At 40.3% G+C, this 13,489-nt stretch overlaps 1 protein-coding gene across 9 annotated transcripts in view; it reads right to left on the bottom strand.

Moving 5' to 3' along the window:
* Positions 1 to 13,489, bottom strand: part of nedd4l (NEDD4 like E3 ubiquitin protein ligase) — a 64,471-nt gene that overhangs the window by 1,886 nt on the left and 49,096 nt on the right. For 7 of the 9 annotated variants that reach the window (XM_023828720.2, XM_023828721.2, XM_023828712.2 and 4 more), the window contains 16 exons: positions 12,703 to 12,900; positions 8,944 to 9,021; positions 8,150 to 8,164; positions 7,494 to 7,548; positions 6,826 to 6,884; positions 6,676 to 6,741; positions 6,292 to 6,521; positions 5,344 to 5,465; positions 4,943 to 5,013; positions 3,175 to 3,270; positions 2,610 to 2,683; positions 2,427 to 2,487; positions 2,130 to 2,189; positions 1,724 to 1,831; positions 416 to 512; positions 106 to 178 (listed from right to left, as the gene is read on the bottom strand). In XM_023828720.2, the coding sequence (XP_023684488.1) occupies positions 106 to 178; positions 416 to 512; positions 1,724 to 1,831; positions 2,130 to 2,189; positions 2,427 to 2,487; positions 2,610 to 2,683; positions 3,175 to 3,270; positions 4,943 to 5,013; positions 5,344 to 5,465; positions 6,292 to 6,521; positions 6,676 to 6,741; positions 6,826 to 6,884; positions 7,494 to 7,548; positions 8,150 to 8,164; positions 8,944 to 9,021; positions 12,703 to 12,900 (1,463 nt within the window). The remainder of the gene's footprint in view (positions 1 to 105; positions 179 to 415; positions 513 to 1,723; positions 1,832 to 2,129; positions 2,190 to 2,426; positions 2,488 to 2,609; positions 2,684 to 3,174; positions 3,271 to 4,942; positions 5,014 to 5,343; positions 5,466 to 6,291; positions 6,522 to 6,675; positions 6,742 to 6,825; positions 6,885 to 7,493; positions 7,549 to 8,149; positions 8,165 to 8,943; positions 9,022 to 12,702; positions 12,901 to 13,489) is intronic. The other 2 variants (XM_023828722.2, XM_023828715.2) reach the window with 1 other exon arrangement.

The following is a 13,489-nucleotide window of genomic DNA, read 5'->3' as shown; positions in this document are numbered from 1 at the left end:
GTTTAATACAATCCAAGATGGTATATTTAATTATGTTCCCTTCTAATATGCAAAATAAAAATAGAAATGTGCCTGAAAATAACAAACGGCTGAGTCTATAGATACCAGGTATGAGCTCGAGGGAGCTTGTCAGGTGTTCCCCATTGCTCAATGGTAAACAGCTGTGGTCCGTTGGATCCTGGGAAAAATTAAACACTGATCAAATAAGAGGGATTTTACAATACAGTGGCACTGCCAATATGAATAAAAAACACTGACGGATTTTCCTATCAAATGTTCGTACATCACATATTTTTTCCCTTCTCTCTACAAACCAGTTCCAGATAATATAAAAATCAAATGTCAAAGAGCAGACAGATACTAGACATAGATATAAATCTAGAATATAAAAGCGCAACTATTTCCGCCCTCTTACCATATAGTTCAGCAAAGCCGTTCATGGGGACACGAGAAGTCCCGGTGACAAACTGAAGCAGACGAATCCTCTTCTCTGCATCCATCAGCAAGACAGCCTGCGGAGACACAACAGGGATTAAAAAGGAAGATGTTCGTAAATGAAGATGTTCACCCAATAGCCCACGACAGGGCTCTTCAAATCCAAATTTGATTCCAAATCCAGGCCTTGTTTTCAGTTCTCCCAGGTAGTCAGTTTAATAGTTACTGATTCTGATTGGCCACAGAGGCTTCACACCTGCTCACAGGTAAAGGAAGACTGGAAAATCAGCAGTGCTCTGCCCTTGAGGACCATGATTTGACTAGCTCTGGTCTAAGATGAAATGTCATAAAGAGAAAAAGACAGGCAAAAAGCACACATCTTACAGAATACATGCGATTTATAATGTACTAGTGCTAGAAGATTCAATTGTTTCACCATAACTACCATAACTCTGTAAACTTGTATGCACTTCCAGTTAATTATTATTCCAACGATTACAGCAAAACTGGCAGAAACTCCAAGATTAACTTTTTGTGAAGCGGTACATGGCTGCGTTTAGAATTCACTCTGGCCACAACTCATTGCTTACAGATTATAATTAACTCAAATATAAGAAATTCCCTGTAAAGGTTTCACTAAAATATAATTACATTTCTGTCTAAAGATATCAAGGAGATATGGTGTAATATAAAATAAAGAAAAAACGTTTCATAACATTTAATTTAAAGAGAGATAAAAAGTAATATCTTAAGTTTAGATTTTTTTTTTTTTAAATAATGGTACAATTATAGAACATATGGCAGTTATTTTAAGTGAAATGTAACCATGTGTAATGTGTACTGAAAGAGCGCTCAGACTGACAGTTACTGATAACCAAGGCCAGTGTCACCTCTTCAACTCTTTCATCTGAGTAAACATACCAGATACATCAAACAGACTTTGATCTCAATCAGCTTCTCACAAAGTGTACAGAACAAACCACCCAAACAAGGTCATAATTAGTGTAGATGAGGAAAAACGACTAAATTCAGAAATACTTCAGATACTTTTCCACACCAAGCATTTTTTATTTAGAAACAAAACACTGCTTCCCAGAAATCTGTGCAGCACCAAAAATAGATAAATTTAGGCGCAACTATTATTTTTTCTTCAATATGCCTGTCACCGCAAACATTAAGCCACTACAAAATACATCTGAGATTTCATTATGGGGGAAAAAAATGTTACTCATGTACACACAGTGATTTCAGACAACTGAGAACGGGATATTCTGAATCAAAAACTTACCTTCCAGTACCACTGGATGACAGGGTGATTTGGGCAGTATCCATTCTTGTAAATAGTATGCTGTCTCCAGTCATTAACATCCACATCGCCAAGGCCACACATCAGCAGCTGAGGGAAAAGGTGCAGGATACATCAAGATATATTCAGAATAATATCTGAGATTATGAATTTATGGAAAGTTCATTTTTGTTCAGCTAAGTTAATTCAACGATGAAGTAAGCCATTGCGGTAATATTATCATTGCATTAGACAGCAATGCATTTAACTTTGCAAAAAGGAAAGTCAAATGTCATGCATGACCAATAAATGTCTCATTGTAAATGTAACAAATCACAGCTTGGGTTAAGAATGAAACTAAAGAAAGAAATGAACAAGTAACTAAAATTAGTGTGGTAATTAACAATACCTCCAGCTCATTTTCATCAAATATCTTAATCAGGTCAATAAGGATGAGTTCTGTGAATCCCTGTGGGCAAAAACAGAATACAGGTCCAAAGACAATTCTGAAACAATTTCTGTAAATTTGTCAGTAATACCTGTTACCTATTTGGCATATTCACTCCACATTAGGGTCTGAAAAATTACTTCTTTCCCAGCAAACAGACCTATTCACAAATCAAGCAGACCTGCAAACTACTCTTAATATACTTCTGCCACCAAGTGGTCAGACTTGAACAACAATTTAAATGAAGTATGTCATTACCTCCAAAAATGCATTCATTTGTTTCTGGACCCTGTTTACAAACCTCCACTGAATAACAAGACTGTGAAACAATAAGAAACAAAGTTAAAACATACCCTAAGAAACCTTTAAACAATATTAAAACTTTACAATTGATACAACACTTGCTGCAGTACATGGCTCATCAATAAAATATTTACTTACTCTATATATTCCTTTTTGTTGTCATTTGTGACAACCATCTCTGATCCGCTGGGTTTCAGATCCACCTGATATGTCTAGAGGAAATACACAACAAAGCCATATGCATCCTCATTAATACTGACACATAAAACTAAAGATATAACATTTTGATTATGTATGGGTAATTAGAGCTGCCTGAATATAACAGGCCAGCAGGACTGCAGCCGAAATGCATTTCTAAATAGTATCTCTTACTTGTGTTACACAAGCTTACAAATAATGCATATTAAAAATGACCAGGAAAGCGTCTGTAATGAGACCGGTCTTATCACGATATGGTCTCCCTTCTGTGAACATCAAGTATCAGGGAAAAAAAAATGTCTTCTGCTATATTTCAGCTAGTTTTTCTTAAATATAATGTGTTATGTTTGTTAAAGTGAATACTACTGGTATTATTTTATAATGACCACAAATAACTCTTGCATTACTTATTCTATAAAATTTAAAGGTTATGTCTGTGTAATAACTGATCTGAATACATATATTTTGCTTCAGTTTATGTACCATTCAAAGATGGATGTGTTACCTGACCAAAGTTCTCCTCATCAATGCAAAACCGCAGGTCCAATTCCGTGGGGTCATTCTCCAAAATCCATTTTAATGAGTTGTAGTATTCACTATCCTACATAGAAAAAGGTAGAAAAACACAAAGTTAACCTCAAAGACTGAAATACATGGTAACTGCATTCCAAATAATTTCTATAAAAACAGCTGATGATTTTCATTTAAAAAGATAAAGAAAAAGATGTTTATATTTCATTTGATTGATTATTTAACACAGAACTGGCAAACTTCTGACCCTAACCCAGAGAGCCACACACTGCCCTCAATACACGATGAATGAAGCCTTAGTAACTGAGCTATAATCTAACAATAACGTACTGCCTGATATACAGATTTTCAAAATGCAAAAACAAAAACCTAAGCTACAAATTACAGAGCTTGAACAATGGATTCAATGAATTGCTGCAACCGAGACAGCAAAAGATAGAAGCAATAATAATAGATAGCAACAATAAGAACAACTGCAATAAAAATGATTAAACCAGAATCTCCCGTTATGTATGTGTATGAGACAGACTGATTGGACAAAAGTATTAGAATACACCTTTTAATCACTGAATTCCGGCGATTCATTCAGACCCATTACCATGGGTGAATAAATTCAAGCACCTAGGCATGCAGTAACATTTACAAACATTTCAGAAATAATGGGTCATTCTGAAGAGCTCAAGCATGATACTGTCATAGGATGCCACCTTTGCAATAAGTCAGTTTGTGAAATTTCTTCCCTGCTACATATTCCCCATTCAATTGTAAGTGGAAGCACTTAAGAACAGAAACTCAGCCTTGAAGTGGCAGACCACGTAAAGTAACAGAGTGGGGTCGCCGAGTTCTTAGTGTATAGTGCGTAAAAGTCACTAATGCTCTGTTGAATCAATAACTGCAGAGTTCCAAACTTGCTCTGGCATTAATCGCAGCACAAAAGCCACGCTTCTCTGTCTGGCAGTCTGATGTACTGTACAAGTCTGGGTTTGGTAGATGCTAGGAGAATGTTTACCTGCCTGACTGCATTTTGCCAACTGTAAAGTTCTGTAGAGGAGGGATAATGGCATGGGGCTGTTTATCAGGGCTAGGCCCTTTAGTGAAGGGATCTCTTAATGCTTCAGCACACCAAGACATTTTGGACAACCCTATGCTTCCAACTTCATGGGAACAGTTTGGGGAAGGCCCTTCTCTGTTCCAGCATGACTGTGCCCCAGTGCACAAAGCAAGGTCCATAAAGACATGGTTGGGTGAGTTTGGTGTGGAAGAACTTGACTACTTTTGTTCATAAAGTGTATAACTGGAATTGCTAACTATTAACCTTTGAGTTCTTAACCAGTATGTTATCCACTGTTGTGGAGCAACCTTGAATAAATACATAAGTTGACTAATTTGAAAACACAAAAGCAGCAAGATTTTTCTTTGACAACCTGTTCAGTTTCTGAATAAGTAACTGGAGAATGTTGCAGTAGTTCCCAGAATTTAAAGACATAGTATGTTTGGGGGGGTGTGCCAGCTTCACTAAGACACATCATGTGACAATTAACACAGAACGTTGTTCGATATCACCTGTGTTCCTTTATATGGCTACTGCTGCAAGAGGACTCTAATTCTCGCAAGGCACGAAAATCGAGATAGACGATTACAGCCTTACTGTGAGAAAGAGAATATTTACCTAGTGGTCTGCACAGTCACAGTAAGACACTGCATGTACTAAATGCATACACGTGAACTAAAGCATATCTTACCACTGATTCCATGTCCTTCAGCGAAATCTGCTTGCCAAGCATCATCTTATAGAAGGGTCTGATGAAGAAACCTTAATAAAATAATATTAATAGATAAAAATATTCATGAAGGAGCCCACTGGTATATAAGATCATGTTATACAAAAAACAACCAATTGTATAAATTTTAAATTTTTTTTTTTAAAAAGCACAAAAAGTCACCACATTAAAAAAAACAGAGTGTAAAATCACTAGCTGGCAAGAACAGAACGCCGCTGTGGGAGGAAGAGCCCGCAGGTTAATACTATAATGAGCGCGCATTATCGCACAGGGGTCAAAAAAAACAGAACAGCTGCTCAGAGAGCCGCCGGCTGCAGAGCCAGCAGGAGGTCGCAGGGCCAGCAGGGGGCGGCAGAGCATACCATCCAGCAGCTTCCCGTGGAACACCGCCATCCCAGCCACACGGCCGATGAACTTGAAGTAGGAGAGGTGATCTTCATTACAGAGCCCAGAATTGGGGTTAATCTGCAGCGTGTAGTTATCTCTGGCAGGAAAAACAAGAATGGCATGAACGTGGACTCTAACGTGAAGAATATACCAACGCAGAATATATTTCAATCGGTTAGCTTCAGGCTAATGTAACAAAAACTCTACTTAGTAAACTAGTTCCGCAGTTTGTGCTTCTCAGTTTAGTATCAGGGTTGGGTGGTGCATCATTTTACAGTTTCACGTCTCATCATCACCTGACTATTCTCCACATGCCGGCAGGGTGCTACAAACAGCAGCCAGAAGAGCAGCGGCAAAGTGGAGAAATCCCTATTCACAACTGGGGCTCATAATCACTGTAGAGCAGCTTATGAAGTCTGAGCATGAATAAAATGACTATTATACTAATCCCTTTTTTCTTTATTTGCAGAATAATTTGATTATTAAGCTCAAAAGACCACATGGGATATGATAAAATGACACAGAGTTGAACGTTAAACTATTTTTCCATTTCTCATTTTTACATACTGAAAATTTGCCCACGTGCTTATTCATACAACACAGCCCTCATTTTAGATATTACCTCTGCTGGTTTTCAAAAAATGTTTTAAATTGTTTTACATGTTTTCTTAAGAAATGGGTACCCTGTAATATTGTTCTACCATGATGCCCCCCTACCCAAGCATTTATATGAAATGACAAACATTTGCAACGTAAAAAACCAGAAGCAAATTCACATTTAAAGCTGCGCATGGTGTGATTAGAACCTATGTGCTGACAAATTAAGCTAAATTCAAAGGAATTTTTTATGTGTTTGGTAGATGAATGCTGGCACTGGTGGCAAACATCCCTCTCCCCACCCAATAAGCCGCACATTTACTCACGTGGCTGAGTATTCAAAAAGACCGTAGTAGGGGTTGAACATCTCCTTGGAGAGTAAGAAGAACCACTCACGGGCCACACCCCCATAGTCCAGCCCCTTTTCTGATTCAAACTCGATCCACAGCCGAGCTTTGAGGATGTCCGGCCTTTTAAGGGACATGATGCGACGGTACGATTCCTCAAAGATGTTGTTTCTGTGCAGCTTCATCTCAAACCTGTTGGGAATGTCCGCCTGAGACAAGAAATCGAGAAACAGCAAGTCCTTACCAGGGCCACCTGTGTGTGTGTGTGTGTATTTCATTAGTATTTCTTCTGTGGCTTTTACACACACAATTATACAAATGAGCTTGTCAAAATGGAAAAATTATTTTGAAATCCTAGCTTACTGGTTTCTTTAATTTCTTCCTGAAATAGTCATACTTCTGCTTGAATTCTCTGGAGTATGGCACAGCCTAAAAAAACACACAAGAAAACAATTAAAAAAAAAAGCCAAACAAATGCTACAATCATTGGTGATTGGACAGGAAAGTACGTACAGGTCCAGTGATGGCAGGATTTTGTAGCCGAGGGTCTTCCCATTGTGTGTTTTTAGAGTCTAATAATGACAAAGTAAACCTTGGGGTTAACATAAAAACAGGAAGTTTCTAGTTTAAAGATCTCATTAGCACCTATATACAGACCTAGAAAATGTAACGTTCATAGGAAGACAGAATACAACAGAACTGCATACATGTGAAGGCAGAGGGTTGAATTTAATTTAAAAATTGTAGTTTATTAATCCATGCAGTACTGGGCAAAAGGCTGGGGTACACTCTGGACAGGATGCTGGTCCATCATAAGAAAGAACGAAAGAAGGAACAAACGAAAGAAAGAACGAAAGAAAGACAGACACTAAATAATGGTCAATTCAGAGACATCAAATATCTATTGTACTAGTAAGCCTTTGGAAGATACTGGAGCACCCTGAGGAAAATAGCATGACGTGGGGAAAACCTGCAAACTCCACACAGACACAAATCTGAAAACTGAGCTAAGGAGTCCCATTTAAAAACAGGAGGAGCAGAAACATTAGAGGGTAGAGGCCTGTAGCCTGTACTCCGGCCATTTGCCGGAAGTGCGGCCTCTGTGTCTTAGCTGGTGAGAAGCTCAGCTAAACACACAACACAAGCAAACGATCAGCAGGAATGACGTAATGCAGCCTTACTGTGGTCAATGTAAAACGTCCTTCCATCTGTATGAACACGCTCCTCCCAGCCAGGCTACAGAGAAAGAGAGGGAGAGAGAGGGAGAATAAGAGAGGGAACATACTCCGAAATCACCTGATATGGAAGCAAACATATACAGTGAAACAGTGACAGAAGCCACAGACCAGGTCACAATCCAATAAGGAAGAAGGTTAGTTTAAGGCCAGCCCCCTCCCCCATCCCTGGGCTTCAGGATGTTCCTTTTACTTTTTTCCCATTAATTAAAGATAAAAAAATTTAAAAATAACTAAACTGCACGGGCCCACAGATGAAAGTCCATTCCACGAAAGGCAATGCTCTTTAAGAGGATCCACTCGCATGCAGCTGACAATAAGGCGTGTTCACTCTTCTGCAGCAGAAAATCGCCCCAGAGCAGGGGTACAACATGGATTTTTTAAATTTCACACGCACGTGGGCCAGTTTAGCTGTCTGATGCCTAAATGCCTGTGCAGTGAAGGCTGTGTGCAGCTCTGAGAGGGCTCAGGGAGGGAGGGGGATTGTATAGAAAAAAAGAGGACAATGAGACACAGTCCATGCTAGTTATGAGTGCAGACTGCAGCCAAACGGGTAGGGTTGGGGGGGGGGGGGGTGATCTGCACTTGCATTCAGCACCAACCTCCTCTAGCAGGTTCTGCCAAAAGACACGGCACACAAGATGTCCCACGCCATGGAGGGAAACAGAAAAACACACCACCAGCCCGTGAAACATCTCCACTCTGCCTCATCACAAGCACTTATTTTTTTTCGTGCCAAAGTGTCCAAAACCATACAAAGTCAATTTCAGTGAAGTCGCCTCTTAAATCCCTTTCAGAGGCATGATCTACACCATGGCATGACTGCCGTGCTCTCAAGTTAAACTCTGGCGAAAACATGAAGCAAACTTGGTTGGTAAAGCAGGGGGTGATGAAGCAGAGCGACTCTCATAACTGTATGGCCGCTCTGCAAAGCCGGCTTCTTTATGTGATATTTCAGTTACAAAACTCCACACGGACCTGTTCCAGTACATGAAATCAGGCAAAGATATCTTAAAGGACGCTTTCGATTCAAACCTGGTTAAGCTGCTGCACAGATGTATTACAGATTTCCTTTAAATGAATTTGTTCCAAAATAAAACATAAGGAAGACTCATAATCACTACAAACATAATATAAGAGAGGGCACATGCTGAAGACTGGACGGCTATTTAAGGCTTAAGCAATATTTAAGCTTTAGAGATGTACAACGATGCCCATCAAGACAAACAAATTCCAGGGTCATTTTAGGTACCCTCATGTGAGGGATCAATATCTGATGGGTGTAACCTACTGGCAAAACACAACAACTAGACATATTCATCATAATTCAATGTTATGACCACTACTGTGGGAAAACAATTAGAAAATTCTAATAGATAAATCGTTTCATACTTACAGGAAGTGGACCTAAATCACCAGGATCCAGAGTAGCCTTTGTCCTCATATTCACAGGATACTTTAGTCGTGGATCTTCCTACACAGACAAAATATCATCTTGTTTAATTACAGTGAATTGCCCAAAAAACAGGAAGAAAAAGCCTATGATCATTGTGTTTGTCATATAATCATACGTCAGCCAAGATATGGCACTAGCTTATGACTGGCAGAAATTAAACATTAAAGGGCTAACAACCCAAACCTGCATAACAAGCCAATTATTTGCTAATATACAATTACTTGCTTTGTCTCATTCAATGTCTCAGCAAGAGACGAAGGAATCTAGAATATCTAATACACCCCAGGATCTGGGTATAGGAAGGTGTTTCACAGAATCCTCCAAGCAATTTAGCCTTGACTATTAGCAAACACTAACAGTCTGATATTAATAATGATATACTGAACCTCCTGAGGTCAAAGGTAGGTGTGACCCTACCGCAGGGATCCAGGTTCGGTCCGGACTCGATCCCTGCTGTGCTGCATTAGGCTTGGAGAACACTAAACTGGCCTCTGTTCCACTGGGCGGGCCAGATGGCTGGGTTCCCTTGCCACTCATTAGTGTACAGCAATGAGCCTACGGGCTCTGGGTGGGACTGAGTGAAAAACACACTCCTCTAGATGTGTCACTCGTCCACAGGGATGGTGCTCTTGTCTTCACCTATCTTGTCTTCACCTATCCTGATCTGGCATGGGAACCAGGGAGAACTGGAAAATGGGATATTTGGCTGCATGGATTAATAGCCATAAAGCCAAACTAATTAATTTAAAACACACTAAAGCAATGTTTCTCAATCCGGTCCACGGGGACCCTGACAGATGGCCTAGGGTTTCTGCTCCCTGCCAGACAGTCAACATTTTTGGTCCCTCCTTGCCCCCTACTGGGAGCTAGAAACGAGGAAACACATGGACTGTCTGGGGGTCCCCGATGACTGAGTTGAGAAACACTGCACTAAATAAAAATAAAGAAAGAAACACACTGAAAGGAGTTAATCAAATCACACTACGGCCAAACACTAACAAGATGTAGTGCCACTTGTTAACACTAAGGGGCACACAGACCCTGTGAAGCAATCCGAAACACAGCACCCACTAGACCATTAGCAGCCTACACCTGCTCCATCCAAGGCTGCATTGTGGCCTAAGCTATTTACACTGGAACCTGCCTAAGGCTGAATGATGAAAATTTATCCGGCAAGGAGAGGAGAGCACAGGACAAAATGTAACTAGGAAAAGAAATGTGCTATCAACAGGTACAGAAAACATATGTACTTTATATCAAAAAACAGTATATTTATAACAATTTTTAAACGGCTATTAGCTGATTCTTCTATGAGACAATTTCTAAGTCACCAGGGTAACAGGCGATGTACTAAAGAAATTTTACACTTCTGATGCAAGATGATAAATCATCCATCCATCCATACTTGTCCCATACATGCGAGTTAAATTAATAACAACAACTTGCTCCTAGTTACTAAACAGATATAACTGAGAATATCCATAGACCAACCACACAAGTCAATAATCATAGTAAGCTGTGAACTATGGCCAAACCGCAGGCCATAGCCAATCCATGGCCGGGCTCATACTCCATCAAGACCTCGGTGCAGCTGGACCCGGGCCAAGCCCCAGTGAACACATGGCAAGTTGCAGGGGACACCCTGAACTGCAGGCCATGGCCGGGCTTGTACTCCATCACGGCCTCGGGGCAGCTGAGAGTCACCCATTCCTCTGCTGCATGTTCTTATAGTGGGAGGGAACTTAATTAAGCTTTGCTGAATATATACTGTGTATAAATGCAGTTACACCACTGGAAAGAATCCCAGTGCAAGTCCAAAGCAGAAGTCGCTGCATTATACTTCATATATCACGTTTACGTTCCTTTTAGAATTACGTAATTGTTCAAAACTATACAACCGTCCTATTCTGTCACTGCCCATTATATCAATCATGCAGTAATATACAGTACTGTGCAAAAGTCTTAGGCAGTCCAAAGAAATGTTTAAAGCTGTTTATCTGGGTAGCAAGTGTACTTTGGCTTAGAACAAAAAAACACAATTTAACATTAGAACATGTGCAAATTAAGAGTAACACAATAAAAACTAGTAATAATTTCTTCTGTTTTCTAAAAAGTTACTGACATCTAGTTGGATGGCTAGATGAACACCGCTTCAGTTCCCAAACCTCTCCTCAGGGGCACCTCAGCCGTTCCATGATTTTGTTAAATTTCACCAACAGCTCAATTAAAGAATTAAATAAATTGGTTTAAATAGTCAGTGACAGATTGACTAGCTGTATGAGGTGTGCTAGTGGCCAAGTCAAAAAATACATGGCTGCACTGGACGGTCGCTGCAAATACTGGGGTGATTTTAGCAGAGGTTCTGAAATGGCTACGCTGACACACTTTGACGGGAATAATATCATAGTTTTACACCAACATGAGGAAAATCTAAACATCATTTTCTTTGCCTGCCTAAGACTTTCGCACAGTACTGTATATAATATAATATAATATAATATGCACACTGCAATAGGCATGAGACAGCAACCAACCAACTAATTGCAGGGTGCACTCTGAGTCACACATTTAAGTTGCATGATTATGGACAGTGGAAGGAAACCGGAGAATCCGCTGAAAACCCACACGCACACCACGTGAACATGCAAACTGCACACGCACACCACGTGAACATGCAAACTGCACACGCACACCACGTGAACATGCAAACTGCACACGCACGAAGTGGAGGTGTGCAGTGATAGTGCTACCCACTGCACCGCCCTTTCTCAATGTAGGATTTCCAGCACGTGCGACTGTCACATTGTCTGCCAGGTTCAAACCACTAATAAGTTGTATCAAAACATTTGCGCAATTTTAATTATGGTTCCTCTTCCACATTATCCAGTATATGTAAAATAAATCGTTCTGAAGTTTACCGCACTTTACATGAGCTCTCCATGCGCTCTCACAGACAATCCTAACCATTCTCATTCTTGCTGCTAGCAAGGCAGCACCATTCAGTCCAAAAACGCATAATATGTTCACAAAAATGATTACGTACCATATTATGCTAGATGATGTGGCTAAGCAATGGGGCTAACATTAAAACTTAGCAGTTATTATTTTGACAAACAAGAATCGTAGGAAATAATTTAAGTCAAAGTGATGACAAAGACAGGCTTGGCTCCTCCGAAGAGGCTGCATGCTGCCTAGCTATGGCTAACCTCTCTTTATTGAGCGAGTCCGTTAATCCTGAATGTTTCTATGCAGTCTATGCAGTTTTTGCATTGCATTTGTGCTGCATTTTCATTCACTTTCAATGTGAAGTGCTTCCACAACAACTGATGCTTTCGCTCTTCGTTTTGACCCTCATCTGCTACGCACCATCTTCCTTCTGCCATATTGCGGAGTCATCCACTGGGAAAATCTTAATCGGTGCTTTTTAATAATCGAGTAATGGACTTTAATCGAGTAATCCCGACAGCTTTAGTAAAACGCAGTTTTTGTTAAAAACTGTCTGTGACGCTCCATTAACCTCTTCTTTGGTTAAACCTTTAACTGAGCAGGAAATCTTAGGATTTCCTAAGTCTAGGAATTAGAGCTAAAAACCCTTAAATTATATTTTAAGTTTGCGACAGATTCAGGTGTTGTGTGTAAAAAAGCCCCGCGTCTGCCATCTCCGGCTTCCCCGGCTGAAACACTGAAAGCGCCGCTTACCCAGGTGGTTGTCCTGGTATTGTGGTCGATGAAAAACGGGCGTCCATTGGGCGCGATCCTCATCTCCCAGCCAGGTGGCAGGAAACTCTGAGTGGTTTTGTGCTGGGACTTGGGAGAGCTGTAAGGCGAGGGCTGCGGTGACTGCGGGTTGGACAAAGTGTCCTTTACTGCACGTCGGGCCTGGATATTGTTGGCTCCCTGGAAGGGTTTACAATTGCACAAATAAATTTAATCACAAAACAGCATACTAATTTCACTTAGTTCATTTACACAGGCTGATTGCCTTACTTTTAATTGTGCAGTACAACTGAAATGTACCAGTTTGGTTTTTTTTGCATTTGAAAATGAACCATGATTTCATGTATTTTGAAGGACTTTGTTGACAAGCCACTGACGTCACTCTTATAATGACTCAATCATTCATCAAACATCCTTTCAGTGTCCCCCTCGGGCATTTAATGCTGCAGTTGTGTCTCTGTCAGCATTAACTGTCTGCTTTTTTCCATTTTCCCCCCCCCATATATGGTCAAAGCCAATACTCTCTCCAGATGACTTCACAGTGACAACTCTGACACCTGGTCACCTGCAGGCATTCTCGATTGTAGGAAGTGTATGTGCCCTGAACATATGATGACCAACTTGAAAATCCTGTGCTCCTCAGTCGAAAAATACCTGTTATAATCTACTGCTCAGAAAATCCCTGATACCTGACATACACTTGCCGTGTTACCAGAGTTGAACCCAAACACTACATTTACTCTAATTACAAAACTACATTCAAACTGTG

Source organism: Paramormyrops kingsleyae, chromosome 7, assembly GCF_048594095.1.
Source record: "Paramormyrops kingsleyae isolate MSU_618 chromosome 7, PKINGS_0.4, whole genome shotgun sequence".
NCBI classification, from domain to species: domain Eukaryota; kingdom Metazoa; phylum Chordata; class Actinopteri; order Osteoglossiformes; family Mormyridae; genus Paramormyrops; species Paramormyrops kingsleyae.
This window is presented reverse-complemented; position numbering and strand designations above follow the sequence as displayed.